At 64.5% G+C, this 27067-nt stretch overlaps 2 protein-coding genes across 2 annotated transcripts; both read left to right on the top strand.

Moving 5' to 3' along the window:
• The first annotated feature begins 1203 nt into the window (after window positions 1-1203).
• On the top strand, window positions 1204-6541 carry LOC116809100 (TBC1 domain family member 24-like). The gene is made up of 7 exons (XM_041719933.2): window positions 1204-1263; window positions 2178-3313; window positions 3772-3930; window positions 4286-4349; window positions 4604-4699; window positions 4844-5114; window positions 6208-6541. The coding sequence occupies exons 1-7, from the start codon at window positions 1204-1206 to the stop codon at window positions 6351-6353; spliced, it is 1932 nt and encodes a 643-aa protein (XP_041575867.1). The 3' UTR covers window positions 6354-6541.
• Window positions 6542-16479: 9938 nt separating this feature from the next.
• On the top strand, window positions 16480-27028 carry USP43 (ubiquitin specific peptidase 43). Its single transcript, XM_032751714.3, has 15 exons — window positions 16480-17028; window positions 18160-18300; window positions 20196-20296; window positions 22129-22221; window positions 22344-22479; window positions 22559-22682; window positions 23075-23237; window positions 23857-23968; window positions 24121-24224; window positions 24528-24605; window positions 24679-24808; window positions 24927-25275; window positions 25535-25675; window positions 25809-25901; window positions 25989-27028. The coding sequence occupies exons 1-15, from the start codon at window positions 16495-16497 to the stop codon at window positions 26411-26413; spliced, it is 2724 nt and encodes a 907-aa protein (XP_032607605.3). The 5' UTR covers window positions 16480-16494; the 3' UTR covers window positions 26414-27028.
• Window positions 27029-27067: the final 39 nt, after the last annotated feature.

Raw genomic sequence — 27067 nt, 5'->3', positions numbered from 1 at the left:
GAGATGCTCCCGCAGCCGCGGCCATCAAACATTCACGGCCTTCGGCTGTGCTGCTCAGCCCGAGCCCCACGGCCTCTACATATTTCATATTTCACCATTAAAAACTCATGAAGCGACATTTCCTCTTGCCCCGTCCCTAATTCACTTCCATCTCCATCTCCGGAGCGTCTGTCGGAGGTGTCAGAGCTGCGGGGGTGGGGGGTGGCAGAAGAGGCTCTCCTGGGGAAGGAAAATGAGGATAAGGCAGCTGACAGGGTCCGGGGAACCCGGACAGGCTCTGGGGCGGATCAGGAGAAGGAGATGAGGATAACTCGCACTGGGAGACCCCCTCGCCCCCGGCACAGCCCGGGGGCCTTTGCTGACCCTCGTCCCCTCTCCCGGGGGTCCCCGCTCGTCAGGGGCAAAGCGGGGAGGGGTGACAGGACAGCCGAGCTGCTCCCGAGGGATTCGGCACAGCACGGAGCAGGCGAGGGAAAGGAGAGTCTCCCCAAGCAGGGAGCCGAGCTCGGGATGCTCAGGGAGATGCTGCAGGTACAAGCCGGGCCTGCAGGGAGGCAGGTCAGGAACAACCTGCAGCTGCTCTTATCACACCAGAAACAATCCGATTTTAAAGGCAAATAAACATCCTTTAAAAGCCTGGGATGCCTATAAAAGTGCCCGCTGAGCGCAGCCCGAGCTGAGAGTGGTGTGGCAGCGCTGCGGGACCGGGCCGGTGTCCCGGGAGCCTCTCGCAGCTGCTGGAGCCGCTTTTCCTCCGGCTCAGCTCTTCCGTGCGTGGGCACAGCGCTCACTGGGCAGCTCCGCAGCGCGTCCTGAGGCTGGGACCGATCGGTGCCAGCCGGTGCTCGGGGCACACCGGGACCGCCGGAGCCCCTCGGCCGGCCCGCAGCAGCCGCAGCCGAGCGGGAGCACGAAGGTTATCCCGGGGAAAATAAAGGGCTCGTTCACTGCTCCTGTTGCTGTTTGATGCTATCTCGGCCCACGGGGTGTTTACAGCCCCCGGCCGGGCCCGGCGCGGAACCGGGGCAGGAAGGGGCGATGCGGGCGCGGAGCTGCTCCACCCTCGCTGTGTTTACCCCAAATAAACCCCGCGGCCGCGGGCTGGCCGCACCTTAAGAGCGCGGGCAGGTGCGGGGCAGAGCGGAGCGCGGGGTGGCCGAGCTGGCCCACGCTGCGGGTGGGGCTCAGCCCGCCCCGCTCCCCATGGCCGAGCCGGCCGCGGGCGAGGACTCGGGCACCGGGCGAGGTGAGTGCGCCGGGCGGGTCAGAGGGGCTGGGCACAGCCCGGTGCCTGCCCGAGCCCCGCGGGGTCAGAGGGGCTGGGCACAGCCCGGTGCCCGCTATCAGCCCCGCGGGGTCAGAGGGGCTGGGCACGGCCCGGTGCCTGCCCGAGCCCCACGGGGTCAGAGGGGCTGGGCACAGCCCGGTGACTGCCCCGAGCCCCGCGGGGTCAGAGGGGCTGGGCACGGCCCGGTGCCTGCCCCGAGCCCCGCGGGGTCAGAGGGGCTGGGCACGGCCCGGTGCCTGCCCGAGCCCCACGGGGTCAGAGGGGCTGGGCACTGCCCGGTGCCTGCCCGAGCCCCGCGGGGTCAGAGGGGCTGGGCACATCCCGGTGCCTTCCCGAGCCCCGCGGGGTCAGAGGGGCTGGGCACGGCCCGGTGCCTGCCCGAGCCCCGCGGGGTCAGAGGGGCTGGGCACGGCCCGGTGCCTGCCCGAGCCCCGCGGGGTCAGAGGGGCTGGGCACGGCCCGGTGCCTGCCCCGAGCCCCGCGGCTCGGCCCGGGCGGGCAGAGCTGGAGCCTCCGTTCGGCACCCGGGGCCGGGCACGGCGGGGCTCGGGCTGATGCTCCGCGGTACCCGGGCAGCGCCCTGAGACAGCCGAGGTGAATTTGGGGCGCAGACAGCCCCGGACCCACCGCCGGTGATGTCTCAGGCTGGTTCCTGCGGCCAGGAGCCCCCGTGCCCGTGCTGGGGTCAGGCTGTGGCCGGGACAGGAGCGGCTCCGGACCCGGCAGCTCCGGCCCCGAGCCAGCCTGAGCCCGGCCCGCTGCTCCGGCTGGCCTCGGGCAAGCACCGAACTGAGCAGGAGAGCCAGAGTCGGGGCTGGGACCCGGCCCCGCACTTCTCGGGGCCCGGAGCTGATGGAGAGGGCAAAGCCTGAAACGCTTCCCTTTGCAGGGAGAGCAAAGAAATCCAGGACGTGGCCGTGAGGCTCCAGAGCGCCCCGAGCCAGGCTGGGGCGGCGAAAGGTGCTCAATAAACGCTCTTTGTCCTGCAGAGGTGCTCGGCTCGGCCCCAGTCACCATCGTGGTCACGTCCGAGGCCGACACCTGGGACATCGACACCTCCTCGTGCCGGGGCCGCGGGCCCTTCGTGGACTGGGACAAGGTGCCGGAGCCTCGGGGGCCGGCGCCGGTGCCGCGGGACGTGCTGGGCAGGCCCCCGAAGGAGCTGAAGCGGCTGGCGAGGGAAGGCTGCTGGGCCCGGAGCCACGCGGGCCGGGCCCGGCTCTACCCCCGGCTCATCCAGCGCGTCTCCTGCCGCCTCGTCACCCCCGACGCGCCCGCGTACCGGGACGTGGCCGGCCGGCTCTTCGGGAAGCGCAGCGTCAGCTCCCACCCGCTGCCCGAGTTCCTGGAGGGCTGCCCCGTGCCCACCTACTGCCTCAGCCCGCACGGGGTCACGGCCCTGAAGAAGATCCTGGTGTGCGTGGGCGCCCTGTTCCCCGACATCACGCACAGCCCCCTGCTGCCGGCGCTGGCCGCGCTGCTGCTGCACTACAGCGAGGACGAGGCCCAGTGCTTCGAGAGCCTCTCGCGCCTCATCGCCAGCAACGCTCCCCACGCCGCCTACATCGACCAGTCCTTCCTGGCCCACCAGGCCTCCTGCATGACCTTCGGGGACCTGGCCAGCAAGCACTGCCCGGCGGCCCACAAGCTCATCGCCGGCGCCGCCGACAACGTCCTCGAGGTCTACTCGGAGTGGCTGTCGTGGCTCTTCCCCGGGCTGCCCTTCGGCTACGCCGTGCGCGTGCTGGACGTGTTCCTGCTGGAGGGCCAGAAGGTGCTGTACCGCATCGCCCTGGCCCTGCTGAAGCAGTTCCGGCTCTCGGCGGCCCCGGCCGGGCTGCAGGGCTCCGACGTCAAGGCGGAGCTGCAGGCTTTCGTCAGGAACATCGCCGAGCACGTGTCCGCGGACAAACTCCTGGAGAGAGCCTTCGGCATCCGCCTCTTCTCCCGCAAGGAGATCTGGCTGCTCCACATGGCCAACAGGAAGGCCTTGGTGGAGAGGGGCATCACCGTGGTGCAGAGAAGGTGAGGAGAGCTCTGCGCTCCCCAGCTCTGGGGCCGAGCTGCCGCAATGTGAGTTCCTGTGGAGAGCCCCGGGGCAGCTGCAGGAACCTCCCACAGCTGTGGCTGGGCTGGGCCCTCGCAGCCCCTGGGGGACCCTGTCAGGGGACAGGGACAGCAGAGCTGGGGACCCTCTGAGGGGACACGGCACAGCAGAGCAGGGACCCTGTCAGGGGACAGGGACAGCAGAGCTGGGGACCCTCTGAGGGGACACGGCACAGCAGAGCAGGGGCCCTGTCAGGGCACAGCAGAGCCAGGACCCTGTCAGGGCACAGCAGAGCCAGGACCCTGTCAGGGCACAGCAGAGCCGGGGGTGTTGGCACAGAGCTCACGGTGCAAAGGGCAGGGCAGAACCTGCTGCAGGGGCTGTGGCCCGAGAAGCAGAGGGGCCCCAGCCCGGCCTGATGTCCCTCCCCTGGCAGGCCGTCCTTCCACCTGGCCGTGGACATGCAGAAGTTCAGCTCCAGCACTGTCACGGCGCAGGAGATGCGCCTGGTCTGGTCCTGGATCCCCGAGCGCTTCTCGCTCTTCCCCCCGCTGCTGCTCTTCTCCACCTCCCAGGACGGCTGCAGCCTGCAGAGGTGAGGCCTCACCTGCCCCGGGGCCGGGCGGCTCGGGTGGGTGGGGAGACCCGGGCAGGGCTTGCTGCTGGAGAAAGGAGCAGCACAGGTGACCTGGGCCACCTCTGGGGCTGCTGGGGACCCTCCTGGGCTCGATTCGGGCTCCTGAGTGTGGCTTAGGGGAGAGGGCAGAGGTGGCCCAGGTGGCACCAACACCTGGGCACCGGCCGGGGCACAGGGAGCCCCGTGGGTGTGCCAGGCGGGGATGTCCCCGAGTGCCACCCCGTGCCTGGCAGGCTGCGGGCGGCCAGGGACAGCAGCACACCCTGCCCAGGGCTCCAGCTCCCCCCGAGCCCGCCCTTGTCCATCTCTGCAGGTTCTACACGTGCTGTGAAGGCTACGAACCCACGGTGCTGCTCATCAAAACCACCGAGGGGGAGGTGAGAGTTTCCCAGGCAGGGCTGGGCAAGGGGACAGGCTGGGTGACCCCACGGGCACTTCTGGAGCGCCCAGGGGCCGTGTGGTCCCTGTCCTGCCCCGCCCGGGTCTGTGCCAGCTCCCAGGACAGAACAAACTGCCCCTCTGGCCGCCAGGACACACCTCAGCCGGGGTGCGGGGAAACAGGAGGAGAGTGAGGGGAGAGAGGCCACGAGTGAGACTGACCCACCCTGGGCTCCCTGTGCTCTCTCCCGAGGTGTGTGGGGCGTTCCTCTCCTCCGACTGGGCCGAGAGGAAGAAGAGCGGAGGCACCTCGGGCTTTTTTGGGACAGGAGAGTGCTTTGTGTTCACTGTAAGTCTCGGTTTGTGTCTGGGGGTGTCCTGGCAGGACCCCCTGTCCCGTCCCTGCCCGGGTGCGGCCCCTGCCCGCAGCCCCGGCAGCAGCAGCCGCCCCTTCCCGGCGGTGCCGGGGCTCAGGGGGTGCATCCCGCTGCAGGTGCGCCCCGAGGCAGAGAGGTACGAGTGGGTGCTCATCAAGAGGCCCGAGCTGGCCAAGGCCGTGCCGCGCTCCCGGCAGCGCTCGCCTTCCCCCGCTCCCGAAGCCCTGCCCGGCTCCTCCGGGGCCAGCTCCAGCCCCAAGCACCTGGCCGTGCCCTCGCCGCAGAGGAGAGGCCGCCTGTCCCCGTTCCTGGCCGCCAGGCACTTCTTGCTGCCCTCCGAAACCGCCTCCATGTTCATGGCCGGCTCCCGGGACGGCATCGTTATCGGTAAGGGGGATCGATATTGGTAAAAGGGATCGTTATCGGTAAGGGGGATCGATATTGGTAAAAGTGATCGTTATCGGTAAGGGGGGATTGGTATTGGTAAAAGGGATCGTTATCGGTAAGGGGGGATTGGTATTGGTAAAAGCGATTGTTATCGGTAAGGGGGGATCGGTATTGGTAAAAGTGATCATTATCCATAAGGGGGGATTGATATTGGTAAAAGGGATCGTTATCGGTAAGGGGGGATCGATATTGGTAAAAGTGATCGTTATCGGTAAGGGGGGATTGGTATTGGTAAAAGTGATCATTATCCTTAAGGGGGGATTGATATTGGTAAAAGGGATCGTTATCTGTAAGGGGGGATCGGTATTGGTAAAAGGGATCGTTATTGGTAAGGGGGATTGATATTGGTAAAAGGGATCGTTATCGGTAAGGGGGTCGGTATCGGTAAAAGTGATCGTTATCGGTAAGGGGGGATTGGTATTGGTAAAAGTGATCGCTATCGGTAAGGGGGATCGATATTGGTAAAAGTGATCATTATCGGTAAGGGGGGTCAGTATCGGTAAGGGGGATTGATATTGGTAAAAGCGATCGTTATCCGTAAGGGGGGGTTGGTATCGGTAAGGGGGGGGTTGGTATCGGTAAGGGGGATCGATGCCAGTCAAAGGGGTCGATATCTATAGGGGAGGATCGCTATCAGTAATGGGGGATCCCTATGGATGAGGGGGGGTCCCTGTCGGTAAGGGGGGATTGATATCAGTAAAAGGGCTCTATATCGATAAGAGGGGATCGATATTGATCAGAGGGATCACTGCTGGCTCCCCGCAGCTCCGGCTGGGATATCGGGTTCAGGTCCGGGCAGCCAGGCCAGCTCCCCTTCCCGCAGCCCGGGAGCTGCTCCCGAGCCCCGGGGGAGCCCCAAATCCCCGAGGGAGCCCCAAATCCCCAGGGAGCCCCAAATCCCCGGGGGAGCCCCAAATCCCCGGGGGAGCCCCAAATCCCCGGGGGAGCCCCAAATCCCCGGGGGAGCCCCAAATCCCCGGGGGAGCCCCCCAGCCCTGGGGCAGCCCCCAGCCCAGCCGCGCTCGCTCCGCAGGTGGAGGGGGGGGCCAGGCGCTGGCCCTGGACGCCAGCCTGCTCCGGGGGCGCACGGAGCGCTGCGACACCTTCGACAACGCCCCGCTCTGCCGGGAGAACTTCCAGGTGCAGCTCCTGGAGGCGTGGGGCTTCCAGAGCGCGTAGTTCCCGCGGGGACACCCCCGTGTGCCGCTCGTGGGCACGGGGACCCCTCCCCACGCTGGCCACCCCGGCCGGGCTGTGGCCACCCGTGTGAGGCTCTGCTCTCCATCGTCCCCTCTGTGGCCACGCCGGTCCCAGCAGAGCGGAGCAGAGCGGATCAGGTCCGGTCGGAGCAGAGCGGATCAGGTCCGGTCAGAAACGAGCGGATCAGGTCCGGTCGGAGCAGATCAGCCCTCGTGGTGCTGTGCAGAGGCCGAGGCAGTGCCGGGACCGGGCTGTGGGCGCTGCCCTGGGCACATTCAGGGTCCCCTGCCGCAGTTCAGACCCGGCCCACTCCCCCCAGTCTGGCCCAGTTCGGGGTGCAGGAGGGGAGGGCAGCCAGGCTGGAGTTTCTCACACCTCCCTGGCCCGCCTGCAGCGTGGGGCTCAGCAAACCAGGCACAGCACAGGCAGATTCTGTGGGGATTCTGAGGCCAGGCTCCAACACCGAGCTCCAGAGCTCACCACAAACGCTCTCAGATCTGCCTCTCCCCCGGCCCCAAGCCCAGCACAGCCCTTCGGGCCACCCAGGGAGTTCTGCAGCCCCCGTGGGCATCCAGGGATCCACCAGCACTGGGAGAGACTCTCCTTGTCCTGGCTGGAAGAGCTGGCAGTGGTGGCAAAGCCCTGCCTGGTGTTGGTGGGGTGCCCGAGCTCTGCCGAGCCTTTGCTGAGCTGCAAGGGACCCTGAAAGGGATCCTTTCTTCTTGCCCCTTTCTCCATTGCTGAATAAAGTTCCAAACCCTTGGAGAGCTCCAAAAAGGTCCAGCACAAAGACACGGTGGGGGAGCAGCGGGGCTGGGAGACAGAGGGGACGTGTGGTGGGAGATAAAGAAATCTGGGTCCTGCTCGCACTTCCCTGGGGAGGGTCAGCAGCCCAACCCCTCCCCCCATGGCCCCACAGCACCTCACCCCTCACCCTACAGCCCCAGGGCAGCCCAGCCCTGCCACCCCTGCCCATTCCCCTTGACTATGGGCTTTCCTGAAATCCAGGGAAACTTCAGTCCCCGTAGCTCTGAAAGGAGCTGGAATATCCATTAGCTCATCCCTTCGGGGCGTTTCTCCTCCCTGTCCACAGAAAGTGTCTCAGAGGAGTGCAGGGACCCGCCTGGCTCACCACAGCTCCCTGAGCAGCTTTCTGGGCTCCTCTGGGACCTGCAGCTGCTCCTGGCACAAGAAGAGCAGCCCAGGAGTGGCTCTGAGCAATGGGGAATTAATGAATTAATCCCACCCTGCAGGTCTGGGTCAGCCCCTGCCCCCGCAGCCGTGAGGGACAATTGGTCACTGGCTTGTACCACGAATTGCTACAAAAAGCACATTTTGTGACGGTCAGGGCTGATATCCCTGGGGAGCTGGGGAAGCTGTGAGTGCCCTGAGGGCTGGGCCTGGCGATTCGGTTCTCACACTTCCACAGGAGGGGGGCAGCGCCGAGGGTCTGCACTGGCTCCCTGGTGCAGTTACACTGCAGCAGGAATGGCCCAAAGTGTCCCAACCATTCCTTTCTCCTCCCAGACCGGATTCCCACAGGGGCTGTCTCTGGAAGTGTCCACTGATCATTTGGGGTGAAGGGAGGCAAGAGGAGACATGGGGTGGGAGTAACGGGCAGTGCCCCCAACCTCCTCCTGCTGCTGCCTAAAGCAGACCTTTCTGCTCAAAGCCAGGATTCTGGAGCAGACAAACGCTCCCCTTTCCCCCTTTCCTCCCTTCTCTCCTCCCTTCCTTCCTCCCTGCCCTCTTCCCTCACTCTCACCAAGTGCAGCTTCCAGAGCCTTGAAATGGGAAATCCCTCGTGTCCTTGCATCCAGGGAGAAGATCCCGGAACGTTTTTATCTCCCAGCACTGTCAGATCCATTTTCCTCCTTCCCATTTCCCTCTCCCAGCTCCGTGCAGTGATTCCCACCCACCCACCTGCTGCACACACAAACGACTCCTTGTCACTGCACTGTTCCCATCTCCTCGGGGAGCCACATTTCATGTCCCATGGCAGGAATTTCGGGCTGGAGCAGAGCCTTCAGTGCCACAGGAGGGCTTCTGCAGATGCTTTCTTCCAGTCAAACCCACAGCATTTATCAAAACAAACGTCTTTCCATCCTTCTTTCCACACAATTTAGTCCCTGGAATTGCTAACCCTGGGCCAAGGGTTGGTTTTATTTCCCCGCTGCAGAGCTGGGTGATTCCACAGGTATCTTTGGGCTTTTCCTTGGAAATGCAGCAGGTCTGGGTATGGGAAATGCCGCTCTGGTGCCCTGCAGAGCAGAGCTGCCCTGGGCTCAGCAGGGTCTGGCTGCTCCAAAGGGGCTTTGGGGCATCCCAAGAGGGAATTTCCCCTCCTGTAGGGGAGCTGGGCCGTGCAGCCCCCCTGGTGCACTGTCCCTCCTTCCTGGGGGATTGTTTTCACCACTTTGTTGTAATTTATCTGAAAAATACAATCCCAGAATGGTTTGGGTTGGGGGGCACCTCAAAGCAGTGCCAGCCCTGCCATGGCAGGGTCACCTCCCGCTGCTCCAAGCCCCAGAGTCCGACCTGGCCTTGGCACTGCCAGGGATGGGGCATTCCAAAGCTGCGTTTTAGGGAACAAACATCACCCTTTATCCCTAAAACCTTGCTCACACTGGGAATTACGAGCCCCGGCTCTCCATGAAACTCCAAACGTGGAATCCACAGCCCCCCAGGCAGAGTTTATCTGTAAAGAAAGGGTTTGGATCTGCTGGGGGAGGGGGAGATGTTTATTGCAAACAAGTCGGGCCAACCTTAAAGGAACTCTGCCTTCAGATACAGGAGAACGTGTTTATTGCCTCGGGCTGATCTGAAGATTCCTTTGTTTCTGTTTTGAGAAGGAGTGGCAGAACTTCAGCGGGGGGATGATGATGCTCCTGGTTTTCCACCTACGTGGAATCATCTGTACGTGCGTTTCTGTGAGCTCTGGAATACCGGCATGAACAACAAAACTGGTTTTGATCCCCATCACAGCTGAGCAGCTCCAAGTCTGCCGAGGCAAACGGGGATGCACCACTGGAAATGCATTTCCAGAAAGGGTTGATTTGCACTGAAAGAAAATTAAAAGAGATATTTAAAGGAGGTGAGCTGGAAGAGTTCACAGGAGATCAGAGCGGGACAAAGAGCAAATATTCCTGCAGGGGAAGGGGTGGGCAGGCGGGGTTTCGGATGGTGTTTTTATTTATAATCACACTTCAAAGCATCGGGTTCTTGCTGTAAGGAGTAAATAATGAATGGAGATATTTTTAACCTCCTACACAGCCTCTGTGCTCCATCCACGAGAGGTCTGGCAGCACCGATGGGGCTGCCTGGCTGCTGGGGCAACGAGAGCACCCCAAAGGTCTCCGTTTGCTCCGGGGGACCCCAGCACAGCCTGGGCAGGACAGAAGAACAACTGTGGAGTTAAAGTGGAAATCAAACCCTGGGGAACGCTGTGGGGCCAGGCTGGGAGGGCTGGGGGTGCTCACCTGGAGGAGAGAAGGCCCCAGGGAGAGCTCAGAGCCCTGCCAGAGACTGAAGGGGCTCCAGGAGGCACCTGGGAAAGAGAGGGGACACGGGGAATGCAGGGGACACAGGGGACACAGGGGACACAGGGGACACAGGGAATGCAGGGGACACAGGGAACACAGGGAATGCAGGGGACAGAGGGAATGCAGGGAATGCAGGGAATGCAGGGGACACGGGACACAGGGAACACAGGGGACACAGGGAATTCAGGGAACACAGGGAATGCAGGGGACAGGGAATGCAGGGGACACAGGGAATGCAGGGAATGCAGGGGACACGGGACACAGGGAACAGTCTTTGCCCTGCCCTGCTCCCAGTTCAGCTCTGCCGTGCTCTCCTGCTCTCAGGGCTGTGTCCCAGGACCCTGGCAGGCTGCAGGGACAAGTGGCAGTGCCTGCAGGCTGCAGCCAGCCCCGGGCTCTCATGTTGTCACTTCTGGACACCTCTGGGAGCTCCCCAGGGGAGCTGTGGCATCGTGTTCATTGCCTGTGGCTAAATCCATGGGTTTGCTGCCCCTTCTTCTAGCTGAACCTGGGGAAGGGATGCTGCTTAGGGGCCTTTTGAAGGCCCTTTGTGTTACTGGCCCAGATTCTGGCCACAGCTCCCTGGCAGCTGCTGGTGCACGCCCTGAACTCTGCCGGGCACTGGCCCCACTTCAGCAGAAAAGGAGTAACACCACAGCTCCCCTGGAGATTAGCCCACCCTGCCGAAATCAAAGGGACAGCTGAGGATTCCCCTGCCTCTGGGGAAAGAAGAACAGGCTGAGGCAGAAGAGGGAAGGTTTAGATTAGGAATTAGGAAGAAATGCTTTACTACAGGGCTGCTGAGGCCCTGGGACAGAGAGGCTGTGGACTCGCCATCCCTGTAAATGTCCAAGGCCAGGCTGGACAGGGCTTGGAGCAGCCTGGGACAGTGCAAGCTGTCCCTGTCCATGGCAGGGGTGGCACTGGATGAGCTCTAAGGTAATTTCCAACCCAAAGCATTCAGGGATTCTCAGATTCCAGGTGCTGCCAGCCTGGTCTGGAATTCCCAGATTTGCAGAAGCAGCTGGAGCAGGAACTGTGGGGTTGCCGCTTCCTCAGCCACTCCAGGTGATCCTTTTCCTTACAGCTGAGGTAACTTTCAAGCATTTTTACAATTAGAGGAGACTCTGTTTTTGTATTTCCTGTCATGCATTTACCAGATCCCCCCGCAGCACTGAAGAGCGGGTCTGCTTTGCTCAGGGGCAGCAGGATTTTGCTGCTCCGTTCAGATTGGCGTGAAGGGTTCCCCACTTCTGAGAATCACCGTGGCTGTTACAACCCCTCGTGTAGTGCTGCCACCTTTCCTGGCTCCTGGCACAGCCTGACTCGATCTGCTCCCTTTTGGAGGCTCTCTGCCTGTAACTCCTCTCTCTTCCCTCCCCCTCTTCTGCCCTGCCTTTAATGAATGACTTGTTGTGTAAATTCAGTCTTCTGTGTTTGTTTTAATTTGTCTGCTCCTGATTAAGGAAAAATTCAGCTCCAGCTCCTGGCATTTACTGGGAAGCTCTTTCGAGCCAAGCTTTTAACCCCACGTTCTCGGAGGAGCCCAGGGATGCTGGGGCTGATTCTTTGCAGTGTCCAGTTTAAAGCTCTCTTCAGGGCCTGGTTCTGGGGAATGCAGCCACTGCCAAAGCTGCCGGGGAGTTTCCAGCCTGGCACACTCAGATTCTCAGCCTGATCCTTCAAACAGGCTCCAGATTTCCACTGCAGAAATCTAAGTCAGGGTCACATCTAGGATTAAAAGCAGCAGCTCTCAAGTTCTGTTTGTGTAGAGATCAGTGCAGGCAGCAGCCTGGGAGCTGATGCAAGTGGAGGATTTCTCTTGCAGGCGTTGGAGACCTGGGAGAATTCTGTCATCAGTTCAAGCACAGCAGAACGCTGCAGCCCTTAGTGCTGAGGATCTCAGATGCTTTAGTTAATGGAGATGATTTATCTCTACACCTGCCCTGACAGCTCTGGTAGGCAGTGGGGACAGGCATTTGGAGGTGTCATTGCTTGTTTTCCCTCACGTGTCACTGGAAACGTTTCCTGCTCGCAGCACAGCACGGGTGGATCCTTTCGGACTGTGCCCCTCTGCTGTCCATCAAACACCATCAAATCCTCTCCCTCCTGCCCGAAAATCCCCTGCTCTCACTAATGGAGCTTCAGCACAGGAATTCAGCCATTCCAGCCTCTCCTCCTTTGGAGCTCTGAGCCATAAACACTCCAGCAGGTTCCGCAGGGTTTGGGATCCAGGATCCAGCCACGGGAATGTGGGACAGGCTGGCACAACCCCCGTGCCCGTGTGGGGGAATGAGGAGGGCATGGAGCCTGTCCCTGTGCCACATCCCTGTCCCTGTGCCACATCCCTGTCCCTGTGCCACATCCCTGTGGGCACATCCCTGTCCCTGTGGCACATCCCTCTCTCTCCAGGCACATCCCTGTTCCTGTGGGCACATCCCTGTTCCTGTGGCACATCCCTGTCCCTGTGGGCACATCCCTGTCCCTGTGGCACGTCCCTGTCCCTGTGGGCACATCCCTGTCCCTGTGGGTACATCCTGTCCCTGTGCCACATCCCTGTCCCTGTGCCACATCCCTGTTCCTGTGCCACATCCCTGTGGCACATCCCTGTTCCTGTACCACATCCCTGTCCCTGTGCCACATCCCTGTCCCTGTGGCACATCCCTGTCCCTGTGCCACATCCCTCTCTCTCCGGGCACACCCGGGTCCCTCCCAGCCCATGACCCGGTGCCACACGTGCCCAGCGCTGCCCTCCAGCCCGGTCCTGCCGGGTCCCGGGGGCTGCGGGCGCTGCGAGCGGCCGTGACCCGCACGGATCCCACAGCGAACCGAGCCCTGCTGCCGGGCTGGGCCGGGCTCGCAGCTCTGCCGGGGGTTTCTTTGCCCCCTCGGAGCTGCCCCAGCCCGGCTGAGCCCCGGGCAGCCCGGGGGTTTCAGGCACAAGCCCCGCTCAGCGCTGGCGGACCCCGGCCCCGCTCCCCCCGGCACGCCCGGGCCGCGCTCCTGCTCCTCCCGCCCCGGCTCGGCTCGCAGGGAAAACGGGTGGGAGAGCCTGGAGCCAGGGATGGACAGATGCATTAACCCCCAGTGAAATGGCTGCGGACCAAGTGAAGGAGATCTGCAGCTCGGGGTTATCTGCTGCTTTCCCATTCCGAACCGACGGAGCGTGGCCAGCTCTATTCATCAGCCGAGCCCTGCAAAGGCAGAATTTCCCTGCCTTGATGCTGTCCCTCCTCAAAGAGACTCCCAAAAAAGGCAGGCCCCATGCATCTTTCATGGGGCACTAACTAACTGGCTCTGCTATCTATAATTTAATCCGGGCTGCAGAGGCTGAGCAGGGAGGGCTTTCGAGGGGAGATTTCTCTGCCTGCCTTGAGCCCTGAAAGCTGCAGGCAGGGAGGGCGCAGGGAGCGGGCAGGGAGCGGGCAGTGCCAGCCCAGGCCGCTCTCCCAGCCCCACCCGGGCTCCCCCAGCTGCCCCCAGGCCGGGAGCAGGACGGGGCTGGTGAAAGCACATTTCCACTCCACAGCACAGATGTTCCCAGCCCGTGCCAAGAGAGCGGGAGAGGCTCAAAGAAAGCAAACATTGTCCCAGGGCAGAGCACAGCGAGCAGGGAGGAAGGTTTCTCTCTTTTTTTTTTTTTTTTTTTTTTGCTGTTATTATTATCACGATGATTTGGCAGCGTGGAAATGGATTTCTCTCGGGCCTGAGTCAGTTCAGCTCAGATCTATTCAGGATTTTATCCTGAAATCCAAGTGCCTCCCTGGCACAGGAGCTCATGCCCATGCCCAGTGCTGTCTTGTCCTGTGTTTCCCTAATCCAACCCAAACCCTCCGTGTTTATCCAGCCCGGCTGTCTGGTGTCCCAGGCAGTTCATGCCATAACAACAAGGAATTTTCCATCATAGGGACCAGGAATTTCCATCCTTTCCTTGTGTTTGACGCTCAGATTTTGCCCACCCCACATTTGCTCTGAAGCTGAAGCAGGAAATGGCAGCTTGAGAGGCAGGAGCTGGAGAGAGCCGGGAGATCCCAAAAAAGGCATTTTAGGGAGAAAGTGCTGATGCAACCCAGCGGTGCCGGATGCTGCAGCATTGATAAATATTTGATTTAGCCTGAATAGAAAGGCATCACATTCCGAATGACCTGAAAAAGAGGGAAGATGACAAATACAGTGCCACTGAAAGGCAGATTCACATGGTGAGCATTCCTGAGGCTCACTCCGGTGTGCAAACTGCCCTAAATTGGAATGAACTGGAGTTACCTGTGGGAAAGGCACCTCTGCCTGCTCCAGCCGGGGCTGTGCACTGACAGCCATGGGATGCCTCTGCCTGTGCTTGGAAAGGCCCTGACGCAGTTTTCCATCCTTGGCTGATGTGTGCTGCCAGGATTCCTGCACTGGCATCCCAGGGGCAGCTGGGGGGCTGACAGGATCCCGGGGAGAATGCTTTCACCACCCAGTACTTCCCAGTCCTGGCAGGTTTGGGGTTTTTGACATGGCTGAGTTTTGCTCTCTCATTTTAGAACCATTTCCCTTGGTTTATCAGCTCTCCCTTCCCTTCCACCCCCCTCTAACAAACGCCAGGTTCTGATCCAATTCTCAGTTCAGCTCCTGCCTCCGGGCTCTCCGCTCCCCTGGCTTTTCTTCAGGCCTTTCCTCACTTTCCTTAAGGAGCTGCTTTGTGTTTCTGGGTTCAGCACGAGCCGTGCCCGGGCTCCCTCTCCCCTCCCTGCACTCAGCTCCGGCTCGCGTGGGATGCTCGGGGCTGGAGTGCGCAGCCAAAACCGGCCAGAGAGAAACAACAAGTGCTTTTCTCCTCCGTGAGCCGGGAGCTGCTCTAGATAAACCCATTCTTCCCACGCTGCATGAGGCACAACCTGCCCTTGTTAGAGACCGCAGCCAGGAAAAGCCCCACATCCTCTCAGGAGCGCTCCGGCGGATCCCGGCTTCCATCTCCCGGGGTCTGCAGCGGGGTTTGCAGCGGGTGGTGCTGGAGCAGGGCCAGGAGCCTGCCAGGCGGCCCAGGGAACACTCTGTATACGGATTGTCATCTTCAGAAGGGGCAGGGAGCCTGATATTAAGGATGTTTTTCCCAAAGGAGCATCTTAGCCATTGGCTGATGGATTTCACAGCTGTGGGCAGGAGGATGCTGAGAAATGAACTTTGGCGCTGGATGCAGAGCCATGCCAGGAGTCAAACCTCTGAGCTCGAGGGGATTGTAGCTGGAATTTCAGCTCAGCCCAGACTTTCCTCGAGTGCCTGGGCCAGCGAGAGCCCCACAGTGCCAGCAGCTTTCCTCAGGCGGGCTGGGAGCCGGGAGCCCTCACGGTGCTGGAGGGGCTCTGCGGGGCCAGGGGCTGCCCTGAGACCCTGCAGTGCATCCCCCGGGCACAGCAGGGCCGGGACCACCCCCGGCAGGGCTGTTCCATCGCCATTCCCATCCCCTGGAGGACAGGCTGCGTGCCCGGGGTGGTGCCAGGGTGGGAGCTGCAGTCCCTGGCTGGCAGGGGCGGCGGCTGACCCCAGCCAGGCTCTCAGGGGACATCCCGTGCCAGTCAGGGCTGGCTGTGGGCTGGAGGAAACTTCGGCCGGGCTCAGTCCTCTCTCCTCTCCGGATAAGCAGCTCCTGAGCCCGGGGCCACTCGCGGTGGAGCCGTTCCTGGGGACCCACGAGCGGCTGATCCCGCTCCATCTGCTCAGCATCGGCAGCACGGGGTGGATTTAGCCTGGGATCACTCCAGGCGCAGCACACGGCCCCGTGCCCGATCCGTGCCCGCGGCACCGCTGGCTGACAGCCTGGCATTCATTCCCCTGGGATGTCACCATCCTGTCACCGCCCCCGGGCTCCCAGCCCGGCCCAGGGACACCTGCCCTGCGGGGAGGGGGGACCGTGACACCAGCAGCACCTCCTGAGCCTTCCTCTGCCGTCCTGCTCCACCTCCCCGACCCCAGACAGACACCCGGCTGTGGTGCCAAACTGCGCGGGGTGGGCAGGAGGCAGCTAAAGGTTCTGGACTCTGGCAAATCTGGGTTGGAAACGCCCGTTTCGTGTCTCTGTGCGAAGGAACTGTCATGTGCCCAAAGCTCAGTGTGGAGGGGCAGAGGTGACCGTGGCGCCACTGTTCCAGCTCAGAGCGGCAGGGAGGCAGAACTGGGGCATCCCAGTGCCGCTGGGACAGCCCGAGGCGATGCTGAGGGCAGCCGGGCAGCGCCGTGGAGCAGGGATGGCACTGCCAGGAAGCCGCGGGGCCGCGGAGGGGACAGAGGATGCGGGGGGCTGGGTCAGCCGGGCGGTGCCGCGGTACCGGGGTGACGCTGGGGACACCGGGGCAGGCGGGGCACGGCCGCCCGTGCCGCCGGCGGCGCCTCCCCGCTCCCCCGCCTCCTCCTCCCGTCTCCCTCTCCCGAGCCAGCCCGGCCGGGGGAGGAGCCGGCCGCGCACAAAACCTCCCGCCCGGCCCCTCCGGGCCCCGCTCCGGCACCGGCACCGGCGGCGCCCAGCGCCCGCCCGGGGCCATGCGCGCCGCGGCGGGGCCGGGGCCGGCGGGGCCGGGGCAGGGCGGCGGCCGCCCGCGGCCATGAGCGCGGCGGGGCCGGGCGGCGGCCCCGGGCGGCGGCGGCGGGCGGGGGGCGGCGGGGCGAGCCCGGCGGGGCGGCCGCGGGCCGGGGCCGGGGCCGGGCGGCGGCGGCGGGCGCTGCGCTCGCTGGGCAGCCTGGCCGGGCGGCTGCTCCGCACCTGGGCGCGCCTGGCCGGGGGGCGCGGGGGCCGCCGCGCCGCCCCCGAGGATGACGAGGGCGGGTTCCGGGGGGGGTCGCGGCGGCGGCTCGGCGGGGCGGCCCCGGCGGCGGCGGGGGGCGCCGCGGGGAGCGATGCGGGAGCGGGCGGCGGGGAGCGGCCGCCGGGCGCGCAGGGGCTGCGGAACCACGGCAACACCTGCTTCATGAACGCCGTGGTGCAGTGCCTGAGCAACACGGCGCCGCTGGCCGAGCGCCTGGCGCTGGGCCGGTACCGCGCCCGCGGTGCCCGCGCCGAGGTCACGCAGCGGCTGGCGGCCCTGGTCCGGGCGCTCTGGACCCGCCAGTACACCCCGCAGCTCTCCGCGGAGTTCAAGGTACCGAGCGGCCCCCGCGCGGCTCCACTCACCCCACTCACAGCTCCCTCTGGCCCCCCGAACCCACTGACACCCTTCCCTGCTCCCCGAACCCACTGACACCCTTCCCAGCCCCTCAAACCCACTGACACCCGTCCCAGCCCCCCGAACCCACTGACACCCGTCCCAGCCTCTCGAACCCACTGACACCCGTCCCAACCCCCCCCGAACCCACTGACAGCTTCCCAGCCCCCCGAACCCACTGACACCCGTCCCAGCTCCCCGAACCCACTGACACCCGTCCCAGCCCCCCCCGAACCCACTGACAGCTTCCCAGCCCCCCCCGAAATCATTGACACCCCTTCCAGCTCACATCACCTGCTCCCCTGCCTCATCCTCCCCGTGGACCCTGCCCTGCTAGACACCCCCAGCCCTGCTGCTGTCGCCTCCCTCTGGCCTGTCACCTCCCCGCAGTCCCCCGAGCTCCCGCGGGTGGCTGAGCTCCCAGCCCTGGCCGTGCCACAGAGCCCTGAGGGCGAGCTGGTGCTGGCTGTGATCACGGCTAAGGCAGGACGTTGTCCCAGGAGCCAAATTCGGTGGCCTCAGGCTCTGTCCCTGAGCGTGTGCCACACCTCTGCCAGGCGCAGGCCAGCGTGCCGTGCCGGGGAACAGCGCGTCAGGGGCATCACAGCACGTCCAGCCTGGCATGGATCTCCCCACGCTCTGGGACACGTGTGCCCTGCCCGAGTGGCATTTCCTCGGTGCTGCCAATAAACCGCTGCTGCCACTGAACTTTGCAAAGCGCCCGGGGGAGCTCCCGGGAAGCCGAGCCCTGCCCTGGGATGGGCTACACCGAGTTGATGCCATCCGAGTGCTGGGGGCAGGGGGAACCTGAGGGTCCCCATGGCTGCGCTTGCCCCTCTGGACTTCATTGCGGTTTTCCCTGTGTGCCCTCCTGGCCGCTGGAAGCTGGGACACCACAGAGCCTCTGGCTCAGCTGAGTGCTCGGTGTCCCCGCCGCCCTGCTGGCCCGGGGTGGCGTGATGGCCCTGCAGAGGCAGGACGAGGGCAGAGGCTGTTGCAGGGATGGTTTTGGGGTGGGTGCTGAGCAAGAACCCTTTCATCAGCGCCTGCCACACCCGTGTCTTGCAGAACATCGTCTCCAAGCACAGCTCGCAGTTCCGGGGCAACGCTCAGCACGACGCGCTGGAATTCCTGCTCTGGCTGCTGGACCGAATGCACGAGGACCTGGGCGCCGCCTCCCCCGCCCAGCAGAGCCGCGGCCCCACGCAGGTGGGTGCCCCCGGCCGGGGGGAGGCTTTCGGGCCAGCTCTGGGACCAGGGACGCCGGGATGTGGTGCCGGGGGTGGATGGAGCTGGGCCCCGCCCCGGTGGGGATGGGGATGCTGCGGCTCAGTCGGTGCGAGGCTGAGAGGGTGGTGGGAGCCGAGTGCTGCGGGGCTGGGCAGGGCTGGAGTGCTGGGAGAGTGGGGGTGTGGGCAGGAGCCCGTCCCGCTGAGCATCCCGGCTCTGGGGGGCATCCTGGTCCTTGGTGAGGAGGAGATGCAGCTCCCCCGCCCCGCGTCCTTCCCTGCCTCCAGCTAAGCCCGCTGTAATTACAGCTCGGCGGCTTTGCTGCTGGCAAAATGAGTAATTAAGTCTTCCTCAATCCATATGTGCTCAGGCATTGCCCTGGCCCTGGCCCTGGTCCTCCCTGCCTCCTCCTGCCTCCTCCTGCCTCCTCCATCCCCGCTCCTTCCCTGCCGGCTGCTGCCCGCCGGGCGCCGCCTGTTGCAGGAGATGGATTTGAGCTGTTGCCGTTTGACCTGTGAGCTCAACTCAGCAGCGTGCTGTCCCCACTCTGGGGGTGACATCCCGCCCAGCAGGGAGCTGTCCCCACTCTGGGGGTGACACCCAGCCCAGCACTGAGCTGTCCCCACTCTGGGGGTGACATCCAGCCCAGCAGGGAGCTGTCCCTGTTTTGGGGTGACACCCAGCCCAGCAGGGAGCTGTCCCTGTTTTGGGGTGACACCCAGCCCAGCAGGGAGCTGTCCTGCTTTGGGGTGACACCCAGCCCAGCAGGGAGCTGTCCCTGCTTTGGGGTGACACCCAGCCCAGCAGGGAGCTGTCCCTGCTTTGGGGTGACTCCCATCCTGGGCACAGGGAGCCTGGGAGCAGCTCCCCACCCTGTGCCCAGTTTGGGGGTGCCGTGGCTGTGCCGTGGGTGGGAGTCCTGGGCAGACCCTGGCCAGCCTCCAGCACAGCTCTGTCCCACAGGGAGAGCTCGGCTGTGGTGCCCATCCCTGGAGAGGCTGTGCCGCCTGCCCAGGGCCCTGCAGCCATCCCTGCACTGAGCTGAGCTGGCTCAGCCCTGCCACCTTTCCCGGGTGCCATTTGGATGCCTCAGACTTCTTGGGAGAGCCCGGCAGCTCCCGTTAAACGTCAGGTGCCCACGTGTGCCATGAGCTGTGCTGTGTCACCGGCTGTGCCACCTGGAGCTGGTGCCACGGCAATGGCCAAGGACCTCCCAGGCACTGGAGGGGACCCTTTGTGTCCCTCAGCACCCGTGGTTTTGCCTGGCATCCCTCAGTTTTTGTCCCTTTTGGTGTTGCCACCCAAGTGTCACCCACGTGCCCCTGACCTTGGGGAGGGATGCCTGGCAGGGATGTGACCCTCAGTAAGTGCTGGGCAGTGTCTGGCATCAGGAGGGACCACAGTGGGGACTAGGCTTGGCTGCCTGGAGGGCTGGAGGCACCTCTTGGATTTCTGGGGAATTCTGGGGGCCCTGTAGGGCACAGACACCATCCAGGTCCCCTCTCAGCCACACCAGATGGACCCCAGTGCCAGGCAGACCGTCAGGACACGTCAGGCTCAGCAGGACCTGGTGCCAGCAGATGGCATTGAGGAAAATCCACCTCTCGGCCAAAATCCTCAGTGATTTTCAATCTTACTCATCAAGACACCAGAAAGTCACCGTCTTACCCCAAAACAGCCCAGGAGTTTTACTGACGCTGCCTGGAGGGCAGTGCCAGGCATGCAGGTGCCAGGGTCTCTTTGGCATCACCTTCATCCTCATGCCATAGGGACACCAAAGCCGGGCTTGGTTCACTAGGACGTGTCCCCGACTCCCTGAGGGACACGTCCTTCACCCTGTCACCTCACTCACCACTTGTCTCTTGCCCCTGCAGCCTGGCAAGGACGGGAGCAGCGGTGCCAGCAGGTCTCCCCCAGGCACCCAGCACCCCCGGGGGCAGAGCTTCGTGCAGAGCCACTTCCAGGCCCAGTACAGGTCAGTGGGAGCACAGATCCTGCCCACGGGGGGCTTTGCTCTTCTGCGAGCCCTGGGTGGGCACTGTGAGCCCAGGGAAGGGATGGAACAGCAAGGATCTCCATCCATCCATCATCCATCCATCCACCCATCCATCCATCATCCATCCATTCACCCATCCATCATCCATCCATCTATCCATCCATGTATCATCCATCCATCCATCCATGTATCATCCATCCATCCATCCATCCATCCATCCATCCATCATCCATCCATCCATCCATCATCCATCCATCATCCATCCATCCATCCATCCATCCATCCATCCATCCATGTATCATCCATCCATTCACCCATCCATCCATCCTTCCATCATCCATCCATCATCCATCCATCCATTCACCCATCCATCCATCTATCCATCCATGTATCATCCATCCATCCATCCATCCATCCATCCATCCATCCATCCATCCATCATTTATCCATGTATCATCCATCCATTCACCCATCCATCCATCCATCCATGCATCATCCATCTCATCCATCCATCCATCCATCCATCCATCCATCCATCATCCATCCATCCATCCATCCATCCATTCATCCATCCATCCATCCATCCATCCATCCATCCATCCATCCATCCATCATCCATCCATCCATCCATCCATCCATCCATCCATCCATCCATCCCAGCCATGGGAGCTCCTTGCCCTACAAGCAGTTGAAAATGTCCAAGGCCAGGCTGGACAGGGACAGTGACCTGCTCCGGTGGCAGTGTCCCTGCCCACAGCAATGTCCCTGCCCACGTTGGTGTCCCAGCCCATGGCAGTGTCCCTGCCCACGTTGGTGTCCCTGCCCACGTTGATGTCCCTGCCCACAGTGCCCTCTGAAGGTCCCTGACACCCCAGACCACACTGCTCCTGCCACAGCACTCAGGGTTGTCCCAGCACCCCAGCACGAGGGTGCCCCACTGTGGGACACCCCACATGTTCCTCTGGCTGGGACTCGTGGGATGCTCAGGCCACCCTGTCCCCAAGGCACGGCCCTGCGGGCAGCAGGGGACACATCTGGGTCACAAGCCCTTCCTCCTCTCTCAATTAATCCCTCGTCCTATATATGAAAAAAGGCGCTTTAATTATCCCTGTTCCACGTGCCAGAGCCGTCTGTGCGCTGAAGGATTTATTAATTTGTGTGGCTGTTTCCCAGCGATCTCAGTGGCTATTCAAGGTGACAAATAATGAGGACTCAGGACTTTGCTTTGGATTTTCATTTACTTTTTCCCTTTTTGTTTAAGAAAAAAGGCAGGGGGAAAAAATCCCCCCCCCCAAAAAAAACCCAAAAAACCAATCAAACAAAAAACCCAAAACACAAGCAAAATCAAAAAAATCCTTAAAAAGCAGAATTTAGGTGAATCAGCAGTAGGTGGCTGTTGGTACCAGGGATGATGCATTTGGGATGTGGTACCTGGGATGGTGGATTTGAGGTGTGGTACCTGGGATGACGGATTTGGGGTGTGGTACCTGGGATGATGGATTTGGAGCGGGGTATGTGGGATGACAGATTTGGGCTGTGGTACCTGGGATAACGGATTTGGGGTGTGGTGTCTGGGATGACGGATTTGGGATGTGGTACCTGGGAGAATGGATTTGGGCTGTGGTACCTGGGATGACGGATTTGGGCTGTGGTACCTGGGATGACGGATTTGGGATGTGGTACCTGGGATGACGGATTTGGGGTGTGGTAGCTGTGGTGATGGATTTGGGATGTGGTAGCTGGGATCAGCCCCAGGGTGGGCTCTCGGCGGGCCGTGCCCGCTCTGCTGACCCTGCCCATCCATTTGCCAGGTCCTCCCTGACGTGCCCTCACTGCCTGAAGCAGAGCAACACCTTCGACCCCTTCCTGTGCATCTCCCTGCCCATCCCGCTGCGCCAGACCAGGTGAGCCCACGCCCAGCCGGCGGGACGGCAATTTGAAATTTTTGGGGTAGACAAGGAAGGCGAGAGGCGGCGGTGGCGGTGGGTGTTCGCCGCGCTGAGCTGTGTCCCCGCGCTGTCCCCAGGGCTCTGAACGTCACGCTGGTGCTGCAGTGCGAGCGCTGGCGCTTCGTGCGGGTGGGGCTGGCCGTGCCGCTGCTGGGCACCGTGGCCGACCTGCGGGAGATGGTGGCGCGGCACGGCCGCGTCCCCGCCGAGCAGGTACCGGGGCGGGCACCGGGGCGGGCACCGGGGCGCGGGGCCGGCTGCGCGGTGCTGAGCGCCCGCGGCGGTCCCGCAGGTGATCCTGGCCGAGGTGTCCCCGCGGGGCCTCCTGCGCTCGCTGTCCGACCCCGAGGCGCTGCGGGCGGCCGGAGAGGCCGCGCCCGTCTACGCCTTCCAACCACCGCCCGCCCGCCGCGCAGGTACGGCCGCACCGGGACTGGCGGGAGGGAGTGGATCCCCCACTGGGATTGGTCAGAGAGAGTGGATCCCTCGCTGGGATTGGTGGGAGGGAGTGGATCCCTCACTGGGACTGGTGGGAGGGAGTGGATCCCTCACTGGGATTGGTGGGAAGGAGTGGATCCCTCGCAGGGATTGGTGGGAAGGAGTGGATCCCTTGCTGGGACTGGTGGGAGGGAGTGGATCCCTCACTGGGATTCGTGGGAGGGAGTGGATCCCTCGCTGGGATTGGTGGGGCAGCGGGTCCTGGTCAGAGGCAGCTGCACCCACGGGCAGTGATGGGAACCGCGGTGCTGGGCAGGGCTGTGGCGCTAATTAACGCAGCGCTAACGAGCCCCCCATTTCCCGGCCCCAGGGTGTCCCCGCAGCCTCCCCACGTCCCCCGCGGTGCCACGGCCGGAGGGGCCGCGGCTGCTGCCCAGCGCCGCCCGCTCCTCCGAGTGCCTGCACCGCGCGCCCGGCGGCCGCATCCTGCTGCTGCTCTGCAACACGGCGGGCACGGGCCCGCAGCTCGCCAGGTACTGCCCCCGTGTGCCGCCTCCTGCCACCCTGCCACCTGCCTGCCACCTGTGTGCCGCCTCCTGCCACCCTGCCACCTGCCTGTCACCTGTGTGCCACTAACCTGCCACCCTGCCACCCTGCCACCTGCCTGTCACCTGTGTGCCGCCTCCTGCCACCCTGCCACCCTGCCACCTGCCTGCCACTAACCTGTCACCCTGCCACCCTGCCACCCTGCCACCCTGCCACCTGCCTGCCACCAACCTGTCACCCTGCCACCTGCCTGTCACATGTGTGCCACCTGCCTGCCACCAACCTGTCACCCTGCCACCTGCCTGCCACCTACCTGCCACCTGCCTGCCACCAACCTGTCACCCTGCCACCCTGCCACTTGTCTGCCACCTGCCTGTTACCTGTGTGCCACCTGCCTGTTACCTGTGTGCCACCTGCCTGTCACCTGTGTGCCGCCTCCTGCCACCCTGTCACCCTGCCACCTGCCTGTCACCTGTGTGCCACCTGCCTGCCACCAACCCGTCACCCTGCCACCTGCCTGCCACCCTGCCGCCCCCCTGCCACCCTGTCCTACCCACTCCCCGCCCCTGTGACACCCAGCCACGTGTCCCTGCCGCCTGTGCCCAGGTTCGGGCCGCCGCTGGTGCTGCGGGAGGAGCGCGGCGTCTCCTGGGAGCAGCTGCAGCAGAACATCCTGGCCCAGCTCAGGGGGGTCCTGCGGGGAGAGGTCCGGCCACAGGTGAGCCCGGGGAACGACCCTGTGCCCTGAAAGCCGTCAGATTTTGGGGGCTGTCTTTGCCCCGTGTCCCAAAGCCTGGCTTGGCCAGGTGCTGCTGCTGGGCAGGGGATCCCTGTCCCCTGGTGACCCCACAGCCCCCTCTCCCCTCACAGGGCACGGGGGCCCTTTTCCGGATCCGCCTGGCCGGGGGCTCGGCCCCCTGCACCTACCTGTCCCCTCAGGATCCCCGCCCTCTCTGCCACCCTGCCATCGACAGGTAAGGGGCTGCAGGGACAGAACTGTCCCCAGGACGTCCCCTCAACCCCTGGGGGTGGCCAGTGGCATCACCATGAGTAGCACAGCGTCCCTGTGCACGGCTGTCTTGTCACCATGGGTGGCCAGCCATGGGTGACACCTTGGGTAGCCACAGTGGTGGTCACTGCTGCCCCAGCACTGGGTGCCCGGCCCAGCGGTCCCACGGAGGGAGGTGGTGGCTGTCCCTGCCTGCCACCACGGGCTGGCAAGGAGGTGTCCCCATGGGGCCAGGGGCTCTGGGGACATCTCACCCTGTCCTCCTCAGGGCCCTGCAGCTGTGCGGGGCCGGGGGCCCTCCCCACGTGAGGCTGACGGCGGAGTGGGACACGAGCACCAAAGAGCGGTGAGTCCCCGCGCCCGGGCTGGGGGGACACCCCGGCACTCGGGGCACCCTCGCTGGTGACGCGTCCCCCCAGGCTGTTCGGGAGCATCCGGGAGGAGGCGGTGCAGGACGCGGAGAGCGTGCGGCAGCAGCAGCAGGCGCACGGGCAGCAGCACAGCTGCACCCTGGACGAGTGCTTCCAGCTCTACACCAAGGAGGAGCAGGTACGGGCACCCCCGGGCAGACCCACGCCCTGCCCACCCCGGCACAGGGGTGCTGGAACCGGCTGTGGAGGCGGCGGGGGTGACAGAGAGGGAGGTGGCCATGACGTGGTGTCCCCAGCTGGCCCCGGACGATGCCTGGCGCTGCCCGCACTGCAAGGTGCCCCAGCAGGGCACGGTGAAGCTCAGCCTGTGGACGCTGCCCGACATCCTCATCATCCACCTGAAGCGCTTCCGGCAGGTGGCCGAGCAGCGGCACAAGCTGACCACGCTGGTGCGGTTCCCGCTGCGGGGGCTGGACATGGCCCCGCACGTGGCGCAGCGGGCACAGCCCGGGGGACAGCTCCGGGGCCGCTGGGCGCCCTGGCAGCCCCCCCTGCGCCTGCCCCCGGCCTGCCCCCGCGACCACCTCTACGACCTGTACGCCGTCTGCAACCACCACGGCAGCATGCAGGGCGGCCACTACACCGGTGAGCGGGACACCGGGGACGGGGGGGTGCCACGGGGGTGCCACGGGGCAGCCAGAGGGGAGCCGGGGTGAGGGGACATTCAGGATGGTGTTGCAGCCGCCCCAGGGCAGGCAGGGCACCGGGATGTGTCCCCCAGCACCATCCGCTCCCCCAGTGTGTCCCTGCACCGTGGGGCTCCTGTTCACCCCTGCAGCCCGGGGTTTGGGCATCCCGGGACAGAGCCCCGGACCCCGCTCACCCCGCGCCCCCTCGCCCGCAGCCTTCTGCTGCAACGCCCTGGACGGGCGCTGGTACAGCTACGACGACAGCCGTGTGGAGGGGGTGCGGGAGGCCGAGGTGAGCACCCGCAGCGCCTACATCCTGTTCTACCAGCGCCGCCGCGCCGCCGGCTCCGGCACGGGTGAGCCCCCGACCCCTGTCCCGCACACAGCCCTGCGTGTGCCCCCTGCACACGTGTGCACACAGAGCTGCCGCACCACCCCACGCGTGTGCGGGCCCGTCCCACCCCGGCCCACGCCCGCCGCTCCCCGCAGGGCACTGGGTGTTCCGCCTGGCCGCCGCCGAGCCCCGCACTGACCCCCGCACCGAGCCCGACCCCTCCGGCTCCGCCGGCGCCGCGGAGAACGGTGAGGCTCGGGATGCTCCATCCGCTCAGGATGCTCAGGATGCTCCCCCCGCGCCCCCCGCCCGCCCTGACCGCGCTTTCCCCGCAGGCGGGTTCGAGGCGCGGCCCCCGGTGCGGGGTCTGCAGGGGCTGCCCGCTCGCAGCCTCAGCGTCCGGACCGCACCCCCGGGACACGGCGAGCCGGGCCCCCCCCGCGCCCCCCGACGGCTCCGCCGGGCCGCCAGCGCCGAGGGGACCCCGCGCCGGCCGCCCCCGGGCCCCGGCAGCCCCGAGGGGCCGCGGGGGGACGCGGGTGTCCCTCCGGACCGCTGCGCCCCCGGCCCCTCGGCGCTGGGACGGTCGCGGAGCTCGGCCAGCCTCCCCCCCCGGCCCGAGGGGGGGCTGCGCAGGTCCGCCTCGCTGGGCAGGGGGCCGGCCCTGGCCGCCCGGGCTGCCCCCGGGGCCGCCCCGCAGCGCGGCCCGCAGCTCCCCGGACCCCTGCGTCCCGCGGCCGTGCCCGAGTCCAGCTTCTGAGCCACGGCGGGGGCACCGCCCCGGCGGCTCTGCAGCCGGGCCCGAGCGCGTCGGGGAGCCCCCCACGCCGGGCGTCCCACCGCAAGGGTGCCTGAACCAGGGATCCCAAACCGGGAACATCCCGGCCGAGGGCGTCCCGACCTGGGGGCTCCCGGCCCAGGCACTTCCCAGCCCAGGGAAAACCGAGCCAGGCTATCCTGACCCAGGGGCTCCCAAATGGAATCCTGCCATGGGGGCTCCTGCCTGACCCAGGGCACCCCAGACCCTGATCCAGAAGCATTCCAAACCGGGACCGTCCCTAGCCGGGCTTTCAGACCCGGGCTCACCCCAAACTGGGCTCATCCCGAAGTTGTGGATCTGAACCCGGGAGTCTCCCAGTGCGGGGCCGTCCCAAACAGGGCAGGCGGGTGCGTGGTCCCCAGCTCTGCAGCACCAGAGTATTTATTGTACCAGGAGAGTTTTATTCAGAGACGCTTTTTGTTTTCTAAAAGGCGACTATTTCGGGGTGGGGCGTCCCCCACACCTCGGTCTATGCAATCCCCGATTCCTGCAGCCAGCTTTTGTACGGGGCTCTCCCCCACCGCCGGCGGTTTCTATTAAAGACACGTGAAACAAGCCCCGTGTCCATCCCAGGGGAAAAGGGCTCCGTGTCCC

This window comes from Taeniopygia guttata, chromosome 18, assembly GCF_048771995.1.
Source record: "Taeniopygia guttata chromosome 18, bTaeGut7.mat, whole genome shotgun sequence".
NCBI lineage: Eukaryota > Metazoa > Chordata > Aves > Passeriformes > Estrildidae > Taeniopygia > Taeniopygia guttata.
This window is presented reverse-complemented; position numbering and strand designations above follow the sequence as displayed.